We start from the raw sequence: 23,575 nt of genomic DNA, 5'->3' as shown, positions 1-23,575 counted from the left end.
TTTTTTTTAAAAGGTTTTTTTTTACTACACACAAATAATATTTTTTTCAATAATAAAATAAAGGGTACGTGTCGGCCTATGGCTGGTTTCTTTCTTTTTCCCACCGTTCTTAGAATATAAAAAATACAAAATATTTAAAACAAAAAAAAAGGTTAATTTTGTTAAACTAAACATTTTTTTTACCAAAACTATGTGATCTCTTATTCTCCATTAGGAGCAAGGTCAATCCTTGTCGGGTTCACATTTCAAACAATCCTTTTTTTTTAACAAACTCACAAACCTTTTTCTAGATAAAGAACTATACGTAGACATAAGATCAATCCTTGTCGGGTTTATAAAACAAAAAAAATATTTTTGTTTCATAATAATTTCTTTTATTTTATTTTACTTTTATTTATCGGAGAAAATTAAATATTTTGAAAAACTACGTTAATTTTATACATTTAATTAGAGGTACTACCTTTGGGCAAGCGCACTAGGGTGTTAATACCTTCTTTACGTATAACCGATTCTCGAACTTGAAAATCTCTTTTTTTGTAAACCATACTTTTATTTTAAGAATTTTCCATAGTTTTTCCATAATAAATTATGATGGCAACTTCCAAAATCAATTCTTAAACCTGTTTGTTTAGTCCGGTTGCAATCCTGCCTGCGACAACTCTCTTTCGCATCACAATTCAATATATAGAAATAACAATTTCACAATTCAATTATATAATTTATCACAATATCATAGATGCAATAGAAACTAACAATTAGTACAAACCCAACCAAACAGAAATTCTAACTCAGATTTTACAGCTTTGAACTTAAATCAACAAAATAATCATAAGACAACCTATCATCAAAGTAAAGATTATTAAAAGATAATATTACTTGTAAAAGATAGCTTAAATAACTCTAAGAATACCAAAATTGAATTTAAATAATAGTACTTCTTGTTTGAAGTTTATTATCATTACTATTTCTTTTTTAAGGATATTACCCTAGTCTTGTATCAGCCTTTTAGAGAAAAAGGGGATAAAATAGTAAAATAACCACATTGTCACTATTTTCAAATTACTAACCTTTGGATGATTGAAAATAACACTTTAGGTAATTTAATAAAAGAGTTGAAGAGCTATGCACTATAATGAACATATTTTCTTTCATAAACAAAAATCAAAAGTAATTACGACTTGCTTGTATGCTGATTGCTGTTATTCTCTCACGGTGTTTCATTTCCAATTTTACCTGAATTGTATTTATCCAACCGTTCAACAACAAACAACAATGAAAATATAACCTTTGAAATTTTTTATGAAATCATTTATACAGTTTATATTTTAATTTGACAGGCTGATTATAAATTATCGTATGCCCTGAAGTATTGCAATCCTCAAAGTACTATGTGAAGACTTTCCTGCTTTCTTTTTCTTTATTTTATATTGTATTTCTCTGAATTATCTAAATTCTTATTCTAATATTATATGAATTCATTATAAATTGAACTAGCAACTATTTTTATATTAATAGTAGAAATAATATTGATTATTTTATTTATTATATATATATATATATATATATATATATATATATATATTTGTTTATGTTAAGATTAAATTTTATGTAAGTTTGTATATGAAGCCATATACAAATCTGGTATTAAAAAAAATATTTTTTTTTATATTTTTTGTTGTCAAAACGAACATAAAAAATCTTACTTTTATATTAATTATTGTCAAAATATGTATAAAAAGTCTTACGTTAGAGTTCCAATTAGTATAAAAGTGAAACGGTTTATATATGCTCTGAGAATAACTTTTACAGAAAATTGAAATGTTTATGTATGAATTCAAAAATTAGTTATAAAAAGTTGTTTTTAACAGTATAAAAAGTTTTTTGTTTTCTGGCATAGTAAGATAAATACCGTTGAGATTATACCAAAGTCGAAAATAATCTCATTTAAATTTGAAATAAGGTTGTTTCTAGGACTGAATCCTACATGCATGCAGTGTAACACATTCTTGGTTCTAGTGTAGTGAAAGCCAGGGAATGCATTTTGGGTGTGTAAAGGAGGGGTTTGATTCGATTCCGACGTTGGTGGAATCGGTTGTGTTGTCTGCTGAATCGATTCTTAATTGATGCTGAATAGATTATGTTGTTGATATGCTGAATCGACTCTTTCATTTTATATACAATAACATTATTTTATAATAACTTTATTATTAAAACTTAATTATTGTTAATTATTATAGTGTTAGCAATATTTCTATTATTAATATAAAAATCTTATTTAAAAAATATAATTACAATTTATTTCTGCATTTTTCTTTTAATTTTAATTTTATCTTCCTAATTATAATTTAATTTATTTTCAATATAATTTATACTATTTATATTATGTTTATTTTTCATAATAAAATGATGATAATTTAATTTTATTTATTAAAACACTTTTTTAATCTATTGTATAAATATTTTCACAAACTTTAATCTTAAATTAATTCACACTGTATATGGAATTCTTTTTTGTATGTGAACATACCTTAAAAGACTTGAAAACAATAAAATAGTAAAAAAATGTGGATAAAAAGAAAGAAGAAAAGAGAAATTAATTTCACAAACACTTAAAAAAAGAATATATTTTTGTATTTAGGATAAGTCACATATTTGAAATTTGAAACATGTTATTTGATATGGTTAGGAACCTAATAAGAGAGAGACGTACATCGTAAGCAAGAGAAGGCAGCGAGACTCACAACTACTAACTGCAGTGGAGCTTCACTCTCCTCTCGGCTCACTCAAATCCCCAAAATGTCCAATCCTCAAACCTCGTCACCGCCACCGCCGCTGCCGATCATGACTCCGCCGGCAACCCCTCTCAACCATGAAACGACGTCGCACAAGAAAAATCGCAGAACCACCGGAGTTCCCGTTCCCCTTCCTCACTCAGTGGAAGTGATTGACGTTGACGATTCCACTACCTCGGCCTTTTTCACGCCCATCTCCTTCCGAGGCACGATCAGGTCAAACGCTGTCTCCGTTGAGCAACGTGACGGTTTTTCCAAATCTGTCCACGTCATCGACCTTTCCGACACCGAGGACGACGATGATTTACGTATCCTCAACTTCACTCCCGCAAACACCTCCTTTGGCAAACGGAAAAGGTTCAGGGGAGAATCCTCCAACGCAGCCCCCTTCGACTGCGAAATCTGCGCTGAAACCAAAACATCCAAGGAAGCCTTCTTCATCAGCGGCTGCTGCCACTCGTACTGCAACCACTGCATCGCGCTCTATGTCGAATCGAAGCTCCAGGACAACGTGGTCAACATAGGCTGCCCTGTGCCGCGGTGCAGGGGATTATTGGAAGCCGAAGATTGCCGTTCGATTCTCGCGCCTGAGGTTTTGGATCGGTGGGGTAAAGCCCTGTGTGAGGCTGTGATTTCTGTGGAGGAGAAGTTCTATTGTCCTTTTCCAGATTGCTCTGTGCTATTGATTCGCGAGGAGAAGGATGAGGGTATCAGAGAATCGAATTGTCCTAACTGTGGGAGGCTGTTTTGTGCGCTGTGTAGGGTACCCTGGCACGAGGACATACCCTGTGAAGAGTTTCAGAAACTGAACGCCGATGAGAGGGGAAGAGAGGATTTGATGCTGAGGAACCTTGCCAAGCAAATGATGTGGAAGAGGTGCCCTACTTGTCGGATTTACGTCGCCAAAACCTCTGGCTGTATGTACATGAAATGCAGGTAACATAGCTTCATACAGTTTCACAAATTTATTGTATATATTGTAATGACAATAGATTTCCATTGGGAGTGTTTTTTTCAGTCATGTTTCTCTGTTTGTGCATTGCAAACTATTATCTTTTTTATCCTAAAACCATGTGAATCAGGACTTTTGTGTAAATTACAATGAGAATTAGCCGCTATGGTTTGGCTTCAACCACCCTCTGTCTTCTCGTTTTTATTGGGTAAATTTTGAACATCTCATTGAAAAAGACGAAATATGGCATACTCTGTCCATAGTTATTATTGGTAATTGAGAACATCCTCAAAGTGCACATTTTTTTCAGCCTTCCTGATTCATTTGTCTGTATAATCATGTCAAAATCAGGAAAATGACTCACAATCAGGTTTTTTAAAACATATTTCAGTGTTTTAAATTTTTATGTTAATGTTCTGTTAGGTGTCACATTTGGCTTCCATGTGGTTCATATCAAGAACCATGCATGACTATTGATAAGTCTGTTTTGCATTATTTTTTTACTCTCCAACTTTACCAATAAATTATTGCTTTCTGCAGTTAATACATTTATTTACTTTTTTTTTTCGTCGATTTGGCTTGACATTCTTTATGCGAGCATATCAGCTTATAAAGGGTTAAGATTCATCATTCACATAATCTTTCTAAAGCATGAGGTTCTTACATATTATTTTAGTCTAATCATCTCATCTACTTGCCACAGGAGAAGTGAGAGGTGGGAAATTCATTGATTGATGTCAATGTTTCAGAATACATTTATGAATTTTTGTTTAATTTTATGTTTCAGGTGTGGGAGTGCCTTCTGTTACAACTGTGGGGTTCCTAACTCATCTAACCTCCATTATTGCTCCTCCTGTAGAAGATAATATTATTACGGCAGCAAGGAAGTTTCAAACGTACCATCTCATGGAAGCTAATCTAAATTCTTCTCTAATTCCTCTCACCTACTGACTTCATTATATATACATAAATATTATTATGTACAGCTTATTATTATATAACTTTTTAAAAATGTCAGAACACAATGTCCATATGTTTTCAGTGTGACTTTATGAATGCATGAGACCTATGAATCTTTGACAGCTCTAAGGTTCATTTCCTTCTATTTATTTATTGTGTCTAATTAGTTTCAATAGGGCAGAGTTTGTTTAGGATGTACATGAAAAAAAAGGAACGAAACATTAGTTGTTAAAAGCACCTAACAAGTACTGAATATGAAGTAGTTCTTCCTTTGAATTTAAAAATACCCAACAGAGTGATAGCTTTTGAAATAGTCTGTGTTTGGGAGATGTAATTGGATTTTTCTTCTATGTGTCACCAGTATTTTTATAAATTTAATAGAATTATTTTAAAACTTCGATTGGAATTGTAATGTGTTGAAACTTACTTTATATCACCACAGATCTTTATTGGAAAAATGTGAAAAGGGGAAGGAAATAATTTTGGATTTAGAACAAACAAATCCCTCCATTAATTTGGTGTAACCTACTAGTTGCATTGCTAAATAATATAACATTATGACTAAATTAGCAGTCTAGCTTTTGTTTGAAGCCAAATTTTAGTTCGATTAAAAAAAAATGACTTAGTTTGAACAGTATTATTCTAATTGAATTTATTTAACTGAATGTTAACTACTGAAGTTGGAATTTATTATTTCTACTCATTTTTACAGTATAGGGGAGAAAGTATCTATCATATACATGTTAAATAAAACATCAAATACATGATAAACTATAACAAGAAAATATTCAGCATAAATTCTAAAACTATAGGCACATTGATATATGAGTGAAAAAGTACTTTTCTCGGGGACTGTGAATTTTATTTCTCATCTTGAATCATTGACTTCAAGTGAATTTGTATTGTATATGGAGATGAGTGGGTTTTTATCTGTTACTCGTCTAAAGATGGTAGGAAAGTAGAATCATTTGTACTTGTCCTGTCGGTTTTCTGAAAACAATTGGGACCACATTTTGAGAATTATTCGAAGAGGCACTATCTAGGGTGGAAGAACTCTGTGTGTACATTTGTTGTTTTTATGCTTTGGTTCTTTGAGAGAGTTAAGTGTAAGGTTCAATTGGCACTATCAGACAGTTCAAGGATTGTATTTTTTTTCTTCTTTCATGTTAAAAATATCACTGATAGTATCATAATATTATATATGAAGAAATATAAATGGATATGAGATTTAAATAATTATATCATTGACACTTGAGAAACATAAATTTTTACATGTAGAACTGGTAATAAATAAGAAAAGACAAAAATATAGGTATCATAAAGTTTGATAAATTTTAGGATTGTCACAAAAATATACAAATTTTTAATAAGATGAAAATGATTAAAGAAAAAATCTTAACAAAGAGAATTTTTCTCACTTTATTCTAAACAAATAATATATCTGAGTAGTACCTTTGGGCCTGGATCATCCAAGTGCATTATCATTAGATGGGTGTTTCATATGCATCTCCAAGTCCTTGATACTGTACTTCTAAGTTTTATAAAATGTCTATATTAACTTGTAATTAAAAGCTTTTAATATTTAAAAAACTAAAAAATTAAGGATGGTCAAAGATCCTTTTTTATTTACAGAAGCAACATTGTCAGTGGTGTGTGTGGGTGTTTTACCCTGCACATTTTTTCTTTAATTATTGTATTAGTTTATAACTATTTTTTGTAATTTTGTACGAATATTTATTAATTTATAAATGTTTAATATAATTTATAAAGGTTTAATATAATTTATAATGTTAAAAAGTAATTTGTATGATTTTATTAAATTTATTTAATAAAATTTTTGAAAAAAAAAATATAGATATGAAGATGTATACATTGAAAATCGAGAAGAGAGTTTCATATCTGGATATCGGATATATTCTGTATCGGATGTGGATACTGAATGCATAAGAGAAAATTTGTTTATCAGAGGTGGACATGCAATGCATAGAAATTTGTATATCAAACATGCACAACTCTTCTTTTAGCTGTTAGAATACAAAGAGAAAAAGAAAAAGAGAAGAAGAAGAGAGAATGGAGATCAGATTCGAAAATATCAATGCACACCATTAACTATGTTGCTGTAAATAAAAAGAAATCTTTGACCATCCTTAATTTTTCAGTTTTTAAATATTAAAAGCATTTAATTACAGGTTAACATGGGCATTTTACAAAACTTTGGAGGTATAAGACGAAGAACTTCGACGTGCAGGATGAAACACCCTCATTAGATTAACCATCATCTTTTACAAAAGTTTTATGAACCAATTTTGTTCTTGCTTTTGCCATGGGTCCTACTAAGCCTTATATTGAGTTTTGGAGTTTTCTTTGATATTGAGTATGGACTTCATGATTGTTAAGCATTTTAGCTTTATCAATGAATGATGTCCAAAGCATTCCTCCTTCTTTAAAAGATTTTGTCTTCAAATATGATAAATCATCAATTACATAAAAAAAAGAAAAAAAAATCACTCACATATTAAACGTATTACTTACACCATACTTATTATTACGTAAATTTAGTTTGTAAGCATTATTATTTATCTTAGTCAATACTTGAAAAAGACCATTCTTCTTGAATAAGCTTAAACTATCATTTTTTAGAATGAAAAATATAAAATAGTTCACTGACTTAGTTATCATTTTTTAGAATGAAAAATATAAAATAGTTCACTGACTTAGTTATGACAAAATCAAGAAATTATTGATAAAATGTAAGGACCTGAAAATAAGCTTAGGGCCATTGGGCCTTATGAATTGGGACAGCCAGACCCATAAGTTTAGAGTGCCTCAGCCTTAGACGGGGTCTTTCTTTTTCAAAAATCAGATTCTTCATTTTTGCTTTTTCTCCTTCTCTCTCTAAACAGAACCTTTCTTCCTAAGCATAGCTTTGACTTCTCTCTAAAAGATCTCAACACTGAACCGTTTAAATTTTAATCTGAAGGTGCCTACACGTTCGCGGTGTCAAGGACTATACTTTGAACCGATCGATTTCATCGATTCGTTCCGGTAAGTAATTTTCCCCTTCTCTTCCACTATTCTAAAACCTAGGACATGCAACTTTGTTGGGTTCATGTGCCTTGTACGTTTTTCCTTCCGTTCTCTGTCTATTTGAGCTCTGAGAGCTATGTTCTATCACCAATTTGGTGATTTGTAGGTTCTGTAGGATCAACGCGGTGTGGATACGATCCTAGGGCATTCTTAACAAGTTACTGTTAAGCTTTCCAGGTAAGGGGAGTTAATTTGATTTATTTTGTTTGATTGAGTTTTAGTGAATTAGTTTCTGTTTTATGTTGATGAATATGTGGCTGATTGCTTTGTATGATTTTGAGTGCATCGTTTAGAGAATTTGAACGAGATTGTGATTGTTGGTTTGTATACTTATGATGTTCAGGTTGTTTGATCCATGGTATTCATGCATAAATAAGATGTACTTAATCTATTTGTTTATTTGTACCGAAGTTTTTGAATTTAGTGTCTCATTCCATGTTCTTTTCAACATGCGACGTATGGTGTTTTTATTCTATTAGTGGTTGTGCAGTTTTTCTTCTAAATTAAAATACCCTTCTTTAATTGTTATTAGGTTATAAAAGTTTTTTTTTCTTATGAACTTTTTAAAGAATGAGATGCAAAGCTTTCTTTTTTTTTTATTGCCATTGCATCTACTGTAATGCCTCCAAACAATTTTTCTTGTTCTCAAACAATAAATTGCGGGACCCTCAAATCACGAGTTTGATCTTATAATAATGTAAATTTTTATACCTTTCAAAGAAAATATATGACCTTTATTTCTTTTATACGAAGCTTCTTTCAGTTTCAATTTTCTTTGATTAATATTCTATCTTTTCAATATTAAGAATATAGAATATTTTAGTTTTGATTAAAGTGATTTCGGCATTATTTAATTGTCGTTTCAGTTTTTTTTTTAAATAATAAGCTATTTTTTTAGATTAACAATATAGAACCTTTAGTTTTAGATTTAAGTGCAGAATCATTTTGTTTGCTGTAGATATGGTATATCTATTAAATATAATGTTTTAAAAAGGGAAATTATATTGATTTATATAAGATAAGATAATATTATATATATACATATATATATATATATATATATATATATATATATATATTATTGTATTTTTATAATGTTATGGATAGAAAAAAAAATAAGGTATCATTATATGTTGGTTGTGTTATGTTAGATTCCAGCTTATATGTTAAGTGCTCACTTTGTTGTTGCTGTTATAAAATCTATACCAGTTGCTGTTTCGGAATTCTGCACATTCTGTTTTTGCTATTTTGATTAAAATGCTGCAGAAAATTAATTGTTGTTTTGACTAAAATTCGTGTTGTATTGAGCTGTTTTGATTGTTGTTACTGCATTAACATCTTTGATGTATTAGGTTGTTTTCACTGTTGTTTCTGTACTAAAATATTGATGTTTTGCAACTTTATTGAGTTTTATAGTTGAGATGATAATAAACTAGAAACTTTTATGCGAGAGGAACATATGTTGAGTCATGTTGTTGAGTTATAAATTAACATCTCTAAATCAATGGTTGATTTGCTTGATTTGTGAAACATGTTTGAGAATGCATTGTATTATATCCTGGATGATCTTCGTGACCTNAAAGTGTATGATNATAAAATGGATGAAGTAGGAGTTCGAGGTTGTTCATGGTATGTTTCAAAGTACATTATGGTTCAAGTTAGTAAGTGTGATTCAAAGTGCAAAATCTCTTGGTGAGATTCTTAGTGTTTTAGAATGAAAGTAGGAACTTAGTCTTGGGAGTCTTCCTGACACTCCAATAGCCTTTCTTCTCACGTAGAGAGGATTGGACCATATGGTGAGGAGTAGCGGGAGATCTTAGTCTTGGAGGCTTCCAGTATGCTCCAAGACGCGGAACAGGCTAACCTCATGAGTGTGGCAGGATGGAGAACCCAAGTTTCACAAGTCACCATGGGTGCATGACCCGCCATAACTCAACTCTCATTTCTAAAGTCCGGACGAGTCGAGTCTAGTATTCAACATGTTAGGATGGATGTTTTATCTTGTTTGACTTAAATTAACTCTTCTATATTCTATGTTTGACATGATGTATGCTTTTTATATAATTAGCTCACCCTTGCTTGGTTGTGTTTGTGTTATGTTGTATGTGTTTCCTTTTGCGATAATCATCCACTTGGATGGAAGCAAATGGCGAGGAGGATACTTTGGCAATAGCTCTTGATGAGGACGGCAGTGCTGCAGCTTAGATTTGCTAGCTTTTATTTCCTGAACTCATCTTATTTTGAAGAACTTTAGTGCATTTAAAGTTTTAAATTCTCTGTAATTTCCAGGAGAAACTCTAGTACTTTAGTTTTCAATTCCACACTATTCTATGGATGACTGCAATTCCCTAAACACCTTAAACTACTATCTTAACTGCTTTCTATTATTATGATTGATGTCGTCTTTATAAATATATACTGCTATATATTTGGGATGTCACATGAAACATATAAACAAATAATGAGTTCATATGGAGAAAGGGATTTATCTTTTATGGAAAAATTTTGTTCAATCAGCATATTGTCTCATCATAGTAAAGAAATGTGCAAATTTAAAAAATAATAATAATAATCATTGCAATGAATTTCTAACTGTACCCAATATGTTTGAAGAAGACTCATTCTTTCTAAGCATAGGTACCTTTGAGGGAAAAAAAAAAAAAAAAACTCTAAAGCTTTAACATAACTGAAACAATTTCAGTCCTTAAAACCTACCCTTACCAATTGAGAGACACAAGTCTGAGCATCATTTGCTCTTAGAAATCTATCTAAACACTTGCCATGTACACTTTGTTCTGGTAAGAGACAGCATCATTTGACCTGTCAATAACCATTTGCAGTTTTTTGAGATTTTTTACTGAACTTTAATGCACTGCAGCGAGGACAAACGTATTCCAGTCCATCGGTTTTTGCATAGTCCTGTCACATTCAATATATAGTGATCAGAAATAATCATAAACTTTGCACATCATATTCATTCAATTATAATCTGAGACTGTACACAAAATATGCAGACAATGAATGAGACTGGATAACATATGCTAAATGGATTTTTTTTTTTTTTTACATTAACATATTTTTTTATGGATTAAAATTTATTTGAAACTTCAATCATAAGACTTAGTTTCTTCCAAATCAAACGAACTCAAAGTCAAAAGCAGTCGTGCAAACATTTGTTGCAACATGAACTTGTATGGTCGGTGTGCATGGTAAAATTTCAACCAAAGATTCAGTAGCGTAGTTTATAAAGAGCAGGTCTCCAAGCTTTAAACAATACAGCCATAGTAATACCTTAAATGCTCCTAGACCCTGCCGCCGATCACAGCCAAAATGAGCCCACTCACCACATACGCCACAGTTCACCCAATCACCTGCTGCACTACTGTTGCTCCAACATGAAAGGTAAAAATAATGGTCAATAAGACAGAACTTGGTCACCTCCACATCCAAGATAGGTACAAAGAGAGGCAAACCTGTGACACATCAAGCAGCACTCTCCGTCTACATCGTCATGAGCTAATTCATATTCTAAGAGATAAGTTTCGTAATGTCTTTTGAGTGTATTGCCAACCCCCTGATAGCAAAGGAAATAATTAATGTCTCCAAGAATGCATGGAATGTTGATCTAAAATATCATTCCTATGTTTTAAACCAAATAAATCAGTGTAATGCATAAAGTAAGTGTTTGTAGAACAAGGAAACTGTTATATATCCCTTTTATTCATATAGTTCTATAAACTTGACATCAAATTGTCCACAAAGCAATTTTCTTATTTTCTTATACACATTGTAAAACTGAAACAAATGCAATTCAAATTTCACATACTACGGCTTTTGGAAGTATGGGATTCTGTTGTGGGGTCTATAAGGTTCTGCAGTCTACAATAGCTAGTTTTGTGGCATGGTTCTCCTAAGTTTCTTATCAATGACACTCACTAGTGCATGAATACAACAATTGCTGCCCAGAAGTTATGGGAGAACATTTGCTGAAGTTCACACCTACGGAATTTATAATACATTTCATCTAAAGATAACAACTGAATGCTTTATATTAACAAAATATGACATATCAGGAACATTCATCTCAAAAATAACTGCAAGATGCCTGATAAGGAAAGGATTGCTAAAGGTTCATTCCTATAGAAAATTCAAAAATATACAATCACCTAGTAAGAGGGGAATGATCTGTACTTTATTAAAATTGTAGGTCAAATTTATGAAACTGTTCTTAGCCAATATATATGCATGCAATGCAAGGAAATGTCAAGTTAAAGGAAAGACAAAAATAAATCAGGATCCTTACAGTCATTCTATTTGTCAAAGTGTGATTCCGCATCTTTGAGAAAACTTGCCCTTTCCAGTTGATACCATTTCCAACATGAAACCCTCCTCTTGAAACCACCTGAAATGCCCAAGTGTCTCAGTTACACTTTTTACTTTCTCCACTATAATCCTGTACTATACTTTTAGCTTTACATATTCAAATCTCCTACCTCCCTGTACAAGTTGAACAGGTCAAGGCGTTTTGCATTCAAAATGGCATCAGGGAACTCGGCAAGTCCACCTGGCGGAATTAAACGATTATGCCCCCGAAGGATCAAAAACTGCATTACATCCCTCAGGAAGTCCTCCTATCAGAAAATGCATCAAAGAGAAACAAGACAGAGAAACTTGGGATTTAGATTTGACATAAAATGCATTGATAATTTGATAATACAACATTTGATGTAAAAGCCACGAAACCAATGAAAGTAGCAAAGGTCAACAAGAAAAAATGTGTAAACCACCTCTGAGCAAACTCGTATTGGAGCTCTGTCACAACCGTGCTTTTTCATAGGTAGTGGGTTCAAAGAAATAATCTGGTTAGCTTGAAATGAGTTCGACACAGATTTCCTGTTTGTAACCGAAGAAGGGCCTGAAACATTATGCTTAATAGGAGCAAGCGGCTGGTTTGACTTTCCATGATCTCCATCATATCTGGCACCCCCAGACAATCCAGAAAAAGGGAGAATCTTGTGTCTATGAGATTGAGGAATTGGCCTCATAGCAGCAAGATTTAATTTCTGTCTATGACTACCAATATCTTCAATTCCCCGGCCACTAGGATTGATAGACTTTGAACTAGAGCATGGTTCAGATCTTTTTCGACTGGGCGGTGGAGGCTTCAGCCAACTTGGAATCGCAGAGAAAACTTGCTCGTTACAACAGTTATCTTTCTCCTGCTTAGCACAAAAAAAAAGGAGGCGCTCAGCATCATCTTTATTGAAAGATGCAACTGGCAATCCCTGAATGCTAGCAATTCCCAACATAACAAGGCTGCGGTATGACACATTGGATGCAAGCTGTCTCAGAACCTGTGCACGAATATAAAAACCATCAATCAAAAACATAAGGTTTCATTATTCTAAAAGAAAAAAGAAACTAAGTCCAAATTTCAGAGTAGCCAAGTCATCATCTTAACAAACTGAAACAAAAACCTCCATCTAAACCACTTGATTGTTTATATATAATTTTTTAAGGGCCATAAAATTATACTTTAGAAAGCTTTAACTGACAGAAGGAATCTTAAGAAACAAAGTTTAACCTGTGAAGCCCATGCAGGAACTCGCACACAAACTTCAAACACACTAGATCCACAGGCTACTGAGGCTGATCTTCGAGGCTCCAAGGAAGGTGATTTACTTTGTTCATGATTAGGAAATGCCTGAACAAGTTGACTCTTCTCAATGAGCTCTTTCTTAATATGATTCTCCAAAAGCTGAGCATACAAAAAAATTGAGAGAAAAATGCGATGGGTAAGTAAAAAAGTTTTGAAGAGCATATATGAAAAAAAGTCAAACAGTCACAGCAAATTCACCCATGCCTGATCATTAAAACAAGTGTCTGCACTACCAGACACCAAAAGTGATATATGAGCAGTACTACATGTGGATATATCACAACGCATAGTCACTACACCGCGTGAGAATGTTCCTGCCTGCAGAGGTGGTGGTGGAGCACTATAAAATATACAACAGTGAAAGAAATTAATAAACTGGATAAGATGCTAATAAAAGACAAAAATTAAAAACAAAACATCAGTTCTAAACTTAAGATTATTACTCCTAAAATTAATTGAGTGCCGATGTGTTTGACACTCAAAAGAAAAACCCAGACATCCAAAAAAATCATATTTTCCACCAAACGCTAGAAGATGACGCAGAAAAACATGTATCAACTCTTAGAAGTCAGAACCTTCAAAGTACCTAGTCCTGTTGTGAAGTTTGCATCCACGTATCTGAGAAACAAGAAAAAAAAAAATATACATGAGTAATAAAACAATTCAATGAAACACTAATAGTAACTAAAAAATAGTAAATCTCTCCCATTCTAGTCCCTGAGATGGTAAATCTGTCATTTTAGTCCTTGACATCACATAGTCCTCATATAAGTTTCTTACTTTGTATAAATTCATTCGTTTTAGTCTTTTTCCGTTGTCATTAGCACTCAGACTTGGTAATCTTGGTTTTTAATGAGGACTACTTCAGGTTTGTTAATGGTGAACCTGACCCATGTAAGAACTAAATGGTGGTTGCTTTGATCTTAAGTTATCTATGCATATCCCTTAAGTATTGTGTAGATGACATTGTCTAAACAAGGTGAAAAATGCCATACGATTTATCCACTTTCTTTGATATGCAGTATGCTTTACATGTCATATAAAACTATATTCAAAACCACATTCAATGCAACACTCCTAAAGGGCAACAAGCGGAATTTCACCACAACTTAGCCTATATTAATTACTTAAATTGATTGAAGGGCCAACATGCCATGTCATATCGAATAGTAAGAAAAAATATGATCTAGCACCCACAAAGCAATAGTAGCTAAACCAAGAAATCCAAGTAAACACATGCAACAAACTTACTTCTGTAAATAGAAGAGCATTGAGTCCATCCTCTAGTGATCCCAACAAGCAAGCATCCTTTTTGGAGAGGAGGGAGTAAAAGAAATGGAATCAGTTCATAGCAGCCAAATCACGTAAATAGAACTACTTGCAATAACAAACTTAATGAATATGAACTAAATAAGCTATACAGGCCTACCAATGTGCAGGGAACTCCGCAAACAAGAAATCTCATGTTCACATCATCATCATATATCTTTACAGCAGATATAGTCTCAGGTGAACTTTCCTCTTCCTCTTCCTTCATGTCTGCTACACTTTGACTGGTATCAATGTTGNGAGGAACNCCAAAAATTTGTGGNCCAAACTTACCNGCACCNTTATGGCTGTTAGAAGGTAAGACATTGTTTTGTATACAGTATAGTCTAAACGATGCCAGAGCAAGCTGGAAAGCATCCCATGTATGGCTGGATGTACTACAAAACATAATATCAACCATCAGAAACACAATGTCAAGGGATACACGCATGTTATAGTGATTAGTCAAGTAACTTCTAACCAATACCAAAGTAAATAATAAAAGTAAAATAAAAAAACTGCATCCAATTGTTGGAACTCACTACATTCTCAATACACAAAAATTCAAAACATTTTCTTGTTACCGTGTCTAATTGGGAGAAGCCAAAATTAGTCAATGAAAAGAGTGATTACAGTCATTAAACTCATTTCTATCCAAGAAAAGACAAAAACACAACCAGGAATTGTGATATATGTTAAGCATGACACCCAAGATGAAAGATGGCCATACCTCTGTGCTACAGAGAAAAAAGAATGACGAAAATGTGAAGCTGCATACTTTGAAAATTCATTTTTCCAATAGATAGTGTACGGAACTCCCTGCCAAACAAAAAAGCTTTATTCAACATAAAAATCAATATTTTGGATTGTCACATCTGTAACACGTCCTCAATAACAATAAAGCCAGCTAGTCTAACCCAAAATTACTAGTTTCGCAATCATCAATACAAGGTATTGGATACATTAACAATAAAAGAACTTCAAATAATTAAAAATTATATGATCAATAAGCAAATATGGGAGCACTGGTTCCATAATATACCCAATCAGCCATTTTCAGTTTTGTAGGGATAACTAGTGAATTATGAAAGTATCTTTAATCACCACTTCATTGATTACTTTAAACCGGAAAACTTCAGTTTTCATATCTAACCTGATTTAAAATAAATAATACCTTATTACGGAGTGCCTCCGCCAATTTCTCTCCCTTAGGAGTTTCCAAATAAACCTGCAAAATATCTTGGAATATTGAACATCGAACAATACACTATCTGTGTCAAACAATCACAGAACAAAATCATCCACAGAACACTCACGGTATTAGGTAATTTGGAACCAAATAATCCACACAATGCTTCTGGGGAAGACAGGTCAAAATCCTCCCATACAAGGGTCCCAATTTCTCCCCTATCTTCCAGCAGCTGACCTTGCAGGTAAACAAAATCCGGCTGCAGTTGTTCAAGAGCCCGACCGAGTTCATCGGTATTAGGTTTTATCAACAACTTGACCTAAATTCACACACAAGATTAAAATTCCACTTCAGAATATTTTGTTCTCTTCCAACCAACAGAAAACAGAAAACAAAATAAAACAAAAATTTGCATAAATAGAAACTAAGTGGTCACCTCAAGACTGCCAGAAGAAGCAAGCTCTGGAAAGGGATAAGGAGGATGATCCTCAGAAGCAGCACTCTGCTTCTGCTTCTGTTTAATGTCACGAGATTTACCACTAAGAACAGCAAGGAGACTACAATGTCTTGACACACCCTGAGAATGGAACATCATGTGTAACCAAACTCCTCTAAATACATGTATAGAAAAAAGACACCAGCACTTGTCACAACTAACAAAACACTACTACAACATCTTCTACTCTCGCCACCCCCAATGCCTCCTAACGGTTCTACAAGATAGTAAAATCCAACCCAGAAAGAAGATAGGAATGAAGGTTTTAACTTTGTCCCGTAGGAATTGGGAACAGCAACACAACTCTGAGATTGAAGAAAAGGGAACGACCCGGATCATAAAGAGGCGAGAATCAGCAACCCAATTGGTCAAATTCCGAACTTGGCGAAGAATTCAGGACAAAAATCCACACCAAAAATCGAATCAATGTCAATAAAGTCAAGAAAGAAAGTAAATTGGGAACCCTACAAATAAACCTCCCCAATCGCTCTATCATCCACCAAACCGAAAGCCCATTTATAAATTCAAATATTACTAAAAGTATTTAATTGGGAAAAAATATTAAATCAAAATCAAAGACCTTTTTGTGTCTCGGCACAGTCCCAAACTCTCCACACCACAACACCAATTGGGTCAGTCAAAGTAAACCATTAACTGAACAAATATTACCATTCCAATAACTATACAAACATTAAATTCGCCCCCTTTATGTACGATCCTAATTAGATTAACCTTTTGACGATTCAAATACAATAAATCCAAGGAAAATAGAATAAGGGGTCGCCAAAATGATAAAGTTTGTTATTATCATTATAAAATAAAAGGAACAGGAAATGTCTTTCACACATGATTCGATAACTTTTGAAAACGTAGGACGATAGAGATGACGATGCCAATGGCATAGGATATTATAATTACTCAAACCAACAGGATGCACAACTTGGTTTGTTTTATCTTCTGGTTCAAAGAACTGAATTATGTTACGTGCTTACACACGCGCACACGCTCTTCAAAACAACAACATCCAACCTCTGCTGCTTTCTTAATTCCTTTTCTCTTTCTCTTCCTGCTTCTTTCTCCCTCACTCACTCTCTCTCCTGATTCTCTCTCAGCTTAATCTTTATTCTCGTACTGTTGGTTGGTACTTTGACGCGGACACGACATACCAAAAAGTACAAGGAAATAATCTCGGAGGACAAAATAGACAAAAACGAAAGGTCGTTTAGTTGTTCTAAGCATAACTAATCTAAAACCTTTTTACTCAATACTATACAAATTGAAAATTGTTGAACAATTTGTTGCTGTTAAAATAGTTGGTTCAACTAACTTGTAAACTGGGTACGACGTATGTGGAAAATTCTTCTTCTTAAACTTCTATTTGTTGCTTCTTTAGCTTTTTTAAATCAATTACTTTTCAGAAAGCTTAAAAATTGCTAAGATTTCTTTTGTTTATTCCTCAGCATCCTACAAATTTCAGTAAACTTCCATGTTTGTTATTAACAAAACAGATAAAAAGGATTTAAGAAAAGACAGGGCAGAAGCTCACCCAAAGTTTCTCTTCTTACACAAGATTTACTCCACTTAAATGTGTGTTTGAATAATAATATTTGGATTTAAAGGAGTAAAAATGAATAGATTTAAAGAGAAAGTAAAATTATTTTGACTGAGAGAAAGATTATGAGAAATAAATAAATTTATATATTAAATTTTATGAATGATTTGATACAATTGATATATAAAAAAGTTTTTATAAAATCAATTAATTAAATATATATTTTAATTAATTATTAAATATTACATTATATTTATTATTGTAGTATTATTTATTATATTATAAATCTGAAATAAATGTTTTATCCAAATCTTAAAATAAAAATATATTAAAAGCATCAAAAAAATTATTAATATAATTTAAGTATTTATTATATTAGAATAAAGAATAAATATTTTATTATATTTTATTCAATTTTAATTAGTTTTATTTATTTGTTTAATTAATTATGAGAGTTTTTAAATATAAATTATTATAAAAATTAAGAAAGCAACTTTCCTGCTTTTCTTCGCATATAAAAGCGGAAAGATGAATGTGTGCTTCTTCTTCTTCTTTTTTCCTTTTTTGCAATTTAATGTATCGTTTTTCAAAAAATCATCGCATTTATTTGTTTCTTAACTTTTTCTCTCTAATCCAAACACTCTTGATAACTTATTCTTATGGATATAGTCAATTGGCTTGAGAAGTTAAATTTTGAAGTTTATCCTTGTGTAATGATATATTCTCAAATTATAACCTTTTAAAAATTTCTTGTTAAAATGCTATTGATTCATTTGAATGTAATTATTATTATTAGTTTTTTTAAGGATTATTAAGAAGCATCAACTTCAATAAAACATAAACTATGAGTTTAATATACAATGAAAAAATTAAAATTATCTTTAACTCAAAATTTTAAAACAATAATTTTATATGTTATATTTTGATACAGTGATTAAGTTTTTCACTTTTGCTTGTTATAAGACTTATAATTATTTAGATTTTCAGCAATTTTTTTCTAGATGTCAGTCCCTTGACATTAGCACATTGGATAAGGATGTAATAGAGATAGAAGAAAATATTCATATATGATAATAAAGGTCTTATATGCAGAAAAATTTACTATCTAAAAGAAAAATATCAATTTGGTTTATTATGACATCGATTAATTGATAGAACATATTTGTCAAGTAGTTTATTTATTGAGCCACATTAATTTAATTAAGAAAAAAATAATGTATTTCTTTTACGGTTTCCATTATGCAATTTAAAAATATACATTTTGCATTAGGTTTTTAGGGGAAAAAATAGAATGTGCGACTCAAAAAACAAAAGTTATGAGTGTCTTTAGTGAGAAAATAAAAGAAGTCCTCAAAAGAGGAAAAAAAAAAAGAAGAGAACAGCCAGTTTATGTTACACAAGCATGTATAAATAAGCTGGGTTGTATTTTACATATCATATATTCAAGTTTTTTCTCTTGATTGGTGAAGTACCATTGGAGTTTTATTAATGAAAATAATATTTTCTTTTTTGCTAATCTTTGTAAGCTTCACTTATTAATTATTATCAGTGAAATATTTTAATAGATTGGATTTTGCAGATTTTTTTTTCTCTATATTAAGGTTTTTATATTTTAAATAGTTTTTATGTCTATTTTTTCATTTTTATTTAGTGTATGTCATTATTCTTTGATAATATATGAATTTAACATGGATTTTTGTTTGACTTGTTATTTACTATATTTTTGTTATCTTCCCAACAATTATTATTATTATTACTAATTGTTATTTATTACTATTATAAAATAATTGTTAAAGCATGAATTTCTTAAGAAAAATTAAAAGCATCCATAATCTTATATTTAAGATTTTGAATTTCGTATCTGAAAGTCTTTCAATAGTTTTCAATCTTATTTGTTACTTTTAATTACTGGAAATGTAGTTTCCGTTATTATTTTAGTTATATATTTATACTATGAAATTTTTAAAAAGTTTGGACTCAAAAATAAAAATTATAAAATTATAAATATTACTTATTTTAAGAAATAAATTTATAAATTTTTTTATTTCTACTAATAAAATCAAACAAAAAATAAGATTATTAAAATCTTGTATTTATATGCTATAATTGAAAAAAACAAAAAACAAAAAAGTAATTCCTTATGCCAATTGGCCTAAAGTTTGCATATTAAATGTTATACAATACAAATTAACTAAATTAAATCGTGTTTGTTTTTAGGACAGACAAACCCAACATGAATCAATTATAAAACATGCCAAAACACAACATAATCTCTAGTAAACACCATTTATTCATTACACTGGTAGGGATGACTTACTAAAACAAAACAATTATATATTAAACTTATTTTAAAGCAAAAAATAATCTAACTTTAATACTGCCATATTCTTTAGACTCTAAAATATGAAAGGCTAAATAGATAATGAAACCAAAAATACCTGAAAGAAATTTGATCACTAAAAAATAAAAATCTAACCATTAATTATCACGGATCAAGTTCAAAATTTAAAGAAAAAATATTATACATCTAAATTTTTTATATTCATTTGATATTATTTTTTTTTCTGAAAAAATATAAAAGTTTATATTTTTATTATCATTTTATCTTTGTACTATGTGTCAAATGAATATAAAAAGAGAAATGATTGTTTGATACATCTAAATTTTTTACATTCATTAAACATTGTTCCTACTTACTTTTTACTTTCTTCTTTTTTGAAAAAATATCAAAATTTACACTATTATGACTATTTTACCCTTATGCTCTATATCAAATAAACATAAAAGTGTATCATAATTCTATTATACAAATTTAAAATCTCCTTCTTTCCCAGCTAAACCCCATCTAAGTTTCTTTTACTCAATTTTTGGAAGAATTTTTCAAAAATGCAGAAGGAATGAAAGTTAGATTTATGAAATTTGAAGAGAGAAGAATGAAGAAATGGAAAAAGAGAGACAGAGTGTTCTTTTTATTTTATTTTTTTGAAAGAATAATTAAAGATTTCTAGTGGCACCCCCTCGATTATTTCTAAACTCACACTTTCACTCTCATTGTTTTTATTGTTCTATTTTTCAGCTCATCCACTCGATGCCCATAAAATTGTTTACTATCTCTTATCAATAAATAAATTAAAACTTAAAGATAAATTAAATTTAATCATCACATATAAATTGATATCGGACACTTATACCATATATTAAAACATAGAAGCAAATCCTGACATGAGGAGGTTTAATTATTTTGATAGAAAAAAAAAATGTTATCAATATAATTTGTGGTGCAGGTATTAATAATTTTGAAATATAACGAAATATAAATACATTTCCTTATTTTAAGAAATATGTATTTTGGTGTTTAAAATAAATTATTAAACGCTAATGACGATCATAACATGGTTTTCAAAATTAGTTATTACTTATTGGTCACTTTGACCTTAGAAATTGAAATGAAAAGAAAAATGTTTTCGAGTGGTTTGTTCATAGTTGCTCACCTATTCCTTTACACTAAAATAAACTAAACTTTAACGTATATTGATTTCATGAGATGAAAATGCAACTTTCTTAAATGAGAAAAAAATAGTTGTCGTTTGGTAGCATAGTACACACAGTAAAGAGTAAAAAAAAAATCACTGTTATGATAATTAGATTCCCTATAATTAAAAAAAAAGGGACAAATTTTTTATAATCTATTATCGTTACAATTGGTTTGTTTTTCAAAAAAATTTAAAATTTATTTGTATAATTTATATTTTATTAAATACATGAAGTCTAAATTATAAATGTGATAGTAAGAATATTAAGTTTTTTCTATTCAAAAATTAACTGCAGCCTAATTGTGATCATTTATAAAAGGTTATCCGAAGGAAAACATTGAAGATAATATATGATACTGTTACTGTAAGTTTTTTCCCAATTCAAAATTGATCTGCAAGCTATTTGTGATAACTGATAAAATAGGTTTTACGAAGAAAATCGTTGAAGCTAATATAACCCTATATAAGTTTTGAAAGTAAATGTTCATGTTTGCCTTAATAGATAAAATAATTTATTCACTAATTTTTAAAGTAACCGATTTCAAAGTTATTTAACATGAAGTGTGAATGTTATATTAAAATATTGGTATATTAATTTATTTTATTATGTTAGAAATTAAAAATTATATTTATTTAATAAAAAAATAAAAAATAAAAACAAAAACAAAAGTCAAAATTTAAGCCGATAAAATTTTAGAAGCAGAGAATTTACTAGGATTAGTTTTCTGCAACATAAAGCAGTATAACAACGAACAACAAAGGAAAAAAATAATTGCAATTTCAGTGATTTTATACCTTCAAGTGCTCCGGGAAATGCTATTCATGCAACGAAGATGAATGCATATATCCTGCAACAGTGAATCAAATTAAACTTTTATAAAATTCTGAATCTGCACTAACTATTCCGTTAATTTACATCTCAAACCGACGAGAGCCATCGAAACATTTCACCAATTTCATCCCCCAAACGGTTGGCTTCCGCATCGTAATCTCCACCCTGAACGACGTCGCTTCGGCGACTACTCCCAGTGAAGAACATTCCAGAATTTCGAAACGACATCGTACTCGAAAGACGATCAACGTAATCCTTCAACCAGCCACTACTATTGCTACTTCCTCCACGCCCTACCTCACCAGCCAAGCTCGGCAGAGAATCTGCCGCAGCCTCCACCGTAGCGCCGTCATGTTTCTCGCCAGAAACGCTTCTCTGGATAGCATAACCGAACGCAACCTCAACCTCAGCCACAGCCTCCTCGTCGATTAAATACTCGAACGCACCAACGGAATAGGACCTCCCGCGCGTTTCCTCGCCGGCCGCCGCTCCACGGCGGTCGCTGCTGCTGATGTTCCCTATCTCAAGCCGAAAGCTCTCGCCGCCGGCGACGGACGACGAGCGGAAGACCTTGGCGAGGTCAGACTCCGACGCGCTGACGGCGGATCGGCAGAGCGGACACGTGAGGTTCGATTGGAGCCACGTGTCGATGCATTCAGCGTGGAACGCGTGGCAGCATAGAGGTAGCAAGCGGAGAAGGTCGTGCTGCTCGAACTTCGATAAGCACACGGCGCAGTCTTCGCCGCCACCGGATGCGGCGGAGCGTCGCGTCACGGAGGAGAAGGAGAACGCCGGTAGAGAGCCGGCGATGGAAGGCGAAGCGTTGTCCGACGATATCGGATTCCCGGACGAGAATAATGAAGTGGATGAGGGAGAGATACGACGGAGGAAACGGTTGCGGTAACGGAGAAGGAAATAAACAGCTAGCGAAACGGTAGCGGCGAGGATGAGAAGCGTTAGCGCGAGGAGAGTGATGTGTGATGGGGATGATAGGTGGTTGGTTGGTGGAGAAGTAGTGTTTGTGTATCCGACGACGTTGAGAGAAGAAACGGAATTGGAAGAAGCCATTGAGTGTTACAGTTTGTGAGGAGGGACAATGGTGGCATGTAATGTGTTTCTGTTACGTGTTTGGTTTTGTTTGTGTTGTGGAGAGTAACGCATAGAGAGAGAGAGAGAGAGAGAGAGAGAGAGAGAGAGAGAGAGAGAGAGAGGATG

The 23,575-nt window shown here is 31.9% G+C and overlaps 3 protein-coding genes and 1 long non-coding RNA gene across 4 annotated transcripts; 2 read left to right on the top strand and 2 right to left on the bottom strand.

The window, feature by feature from the left end:
* The first annotated feature begins 2,661 nt into the window (after positions 1-2,661).
* On the top strand, positions 2,662-4,978 carry LOC106761131 (probable E3 ubiquitin-protein ligase RNF144A-A). Its single transcript, XM_014644642.2, has 2 exons — positions 2,662-3,728; positions 4,532-4,978. Exons 1-2 carry the CDS (start codon positions 2,797-2,799, stop codon positions 4,608-4,610), a joined length of 1,011 nt encoding a protein of 336 aa, XP_014500128.1. The 5' UTR covers positions 2,662-2,796; the 3' UTR covers positions 4,611-4,978.
* Positions 4,979-7,529: 2,551 nt separating this feature from the next.
* LOC111241647 lies at positions 7,530-10,182 on the top strand. Its single transcript, XR_002667695.1, has 3 exons — positions 7,530-7,749; positions 7,898-7,968; positions 9,553-10,182. It is a non-coding gene; the product is annotated as an uncharacterized LOC111241647 (long non-coding RNA).
* A 37-nt stretch (positions 10,183-10,219) lies between these two features.
* On the bottom strand, positions 10,220-17,702 carry LOC106762837 (AT-rich interactive domain-containing protein 4). Its single transcript, XM_014646920.2, has 15 exons — positions 16,384-17,702; positions 16,075-16,266; positions 15,933-15,986; positions 15,489-15,577; positions 14,880-15,156; positions 14,702-14,758; positions 14,037-14,068; positions 13,655-13,790; positions 13,376-13,549; positions 12,579-13,145; positions 12,285-12,422; positions 12,095-12,193; positions 11,265-11,365; positions 11,083-11,173; positions 10,220-10,710 (listed from the first exon to the last, which is right to left on the bottom strand). The coding sequence occupies exons 1-15, from the start codon at positions 16,540-16,542 to the stop codon at positions 10,615-10,617; spliced, it is 2,262 nt and encodes a 753-aa protein (XP_014502406.1). The 5' UTR covers positions 16,543-17,702; the 3' UTR covers positions 10,220-10,614.
* A 4,513-nt stretch (positions 17,703-22,215) lies between these two features.
* Positions 22,216-23,565, bottom strand: LOC106761738 (E3 ubiquitin-protein ligase ATL4-like). Its single transcript, XM_014645310.2, has one exon. It carries the CDS (start codon positions 23,426-23,428, stop codon positions 22,448-22,450), a length of 981 nt encoding a protein of 326 aa, XP_014500796.1. The 5' UTR covers positions 23,429-23,565; the 3' UTR covers positions 22,216-22,447.
* Positions 23,566-23,575: the final 10 nt, after the last annotated feature.

Source organism: Vigna radiata, chromosome 5 (genome assembly GCF_000741045.1).
Source record: "Vigna radiata var. radiata cultivar VC1973A chromosome 5, Vradiata_ver6, whole genome shotgun sequence".
Lineage (NCBI taxonomy): Eukaryota > Viridiplantae > Streptophyta > Magnoliopsida > Fabales > Fabaceae > Vigna > Vigna radiata.
The sequence above is the reverse complement of the archived record's forward strand: the minus strand, read 5'-3'. Positions and strand labels throughout refer to the sequence as shown.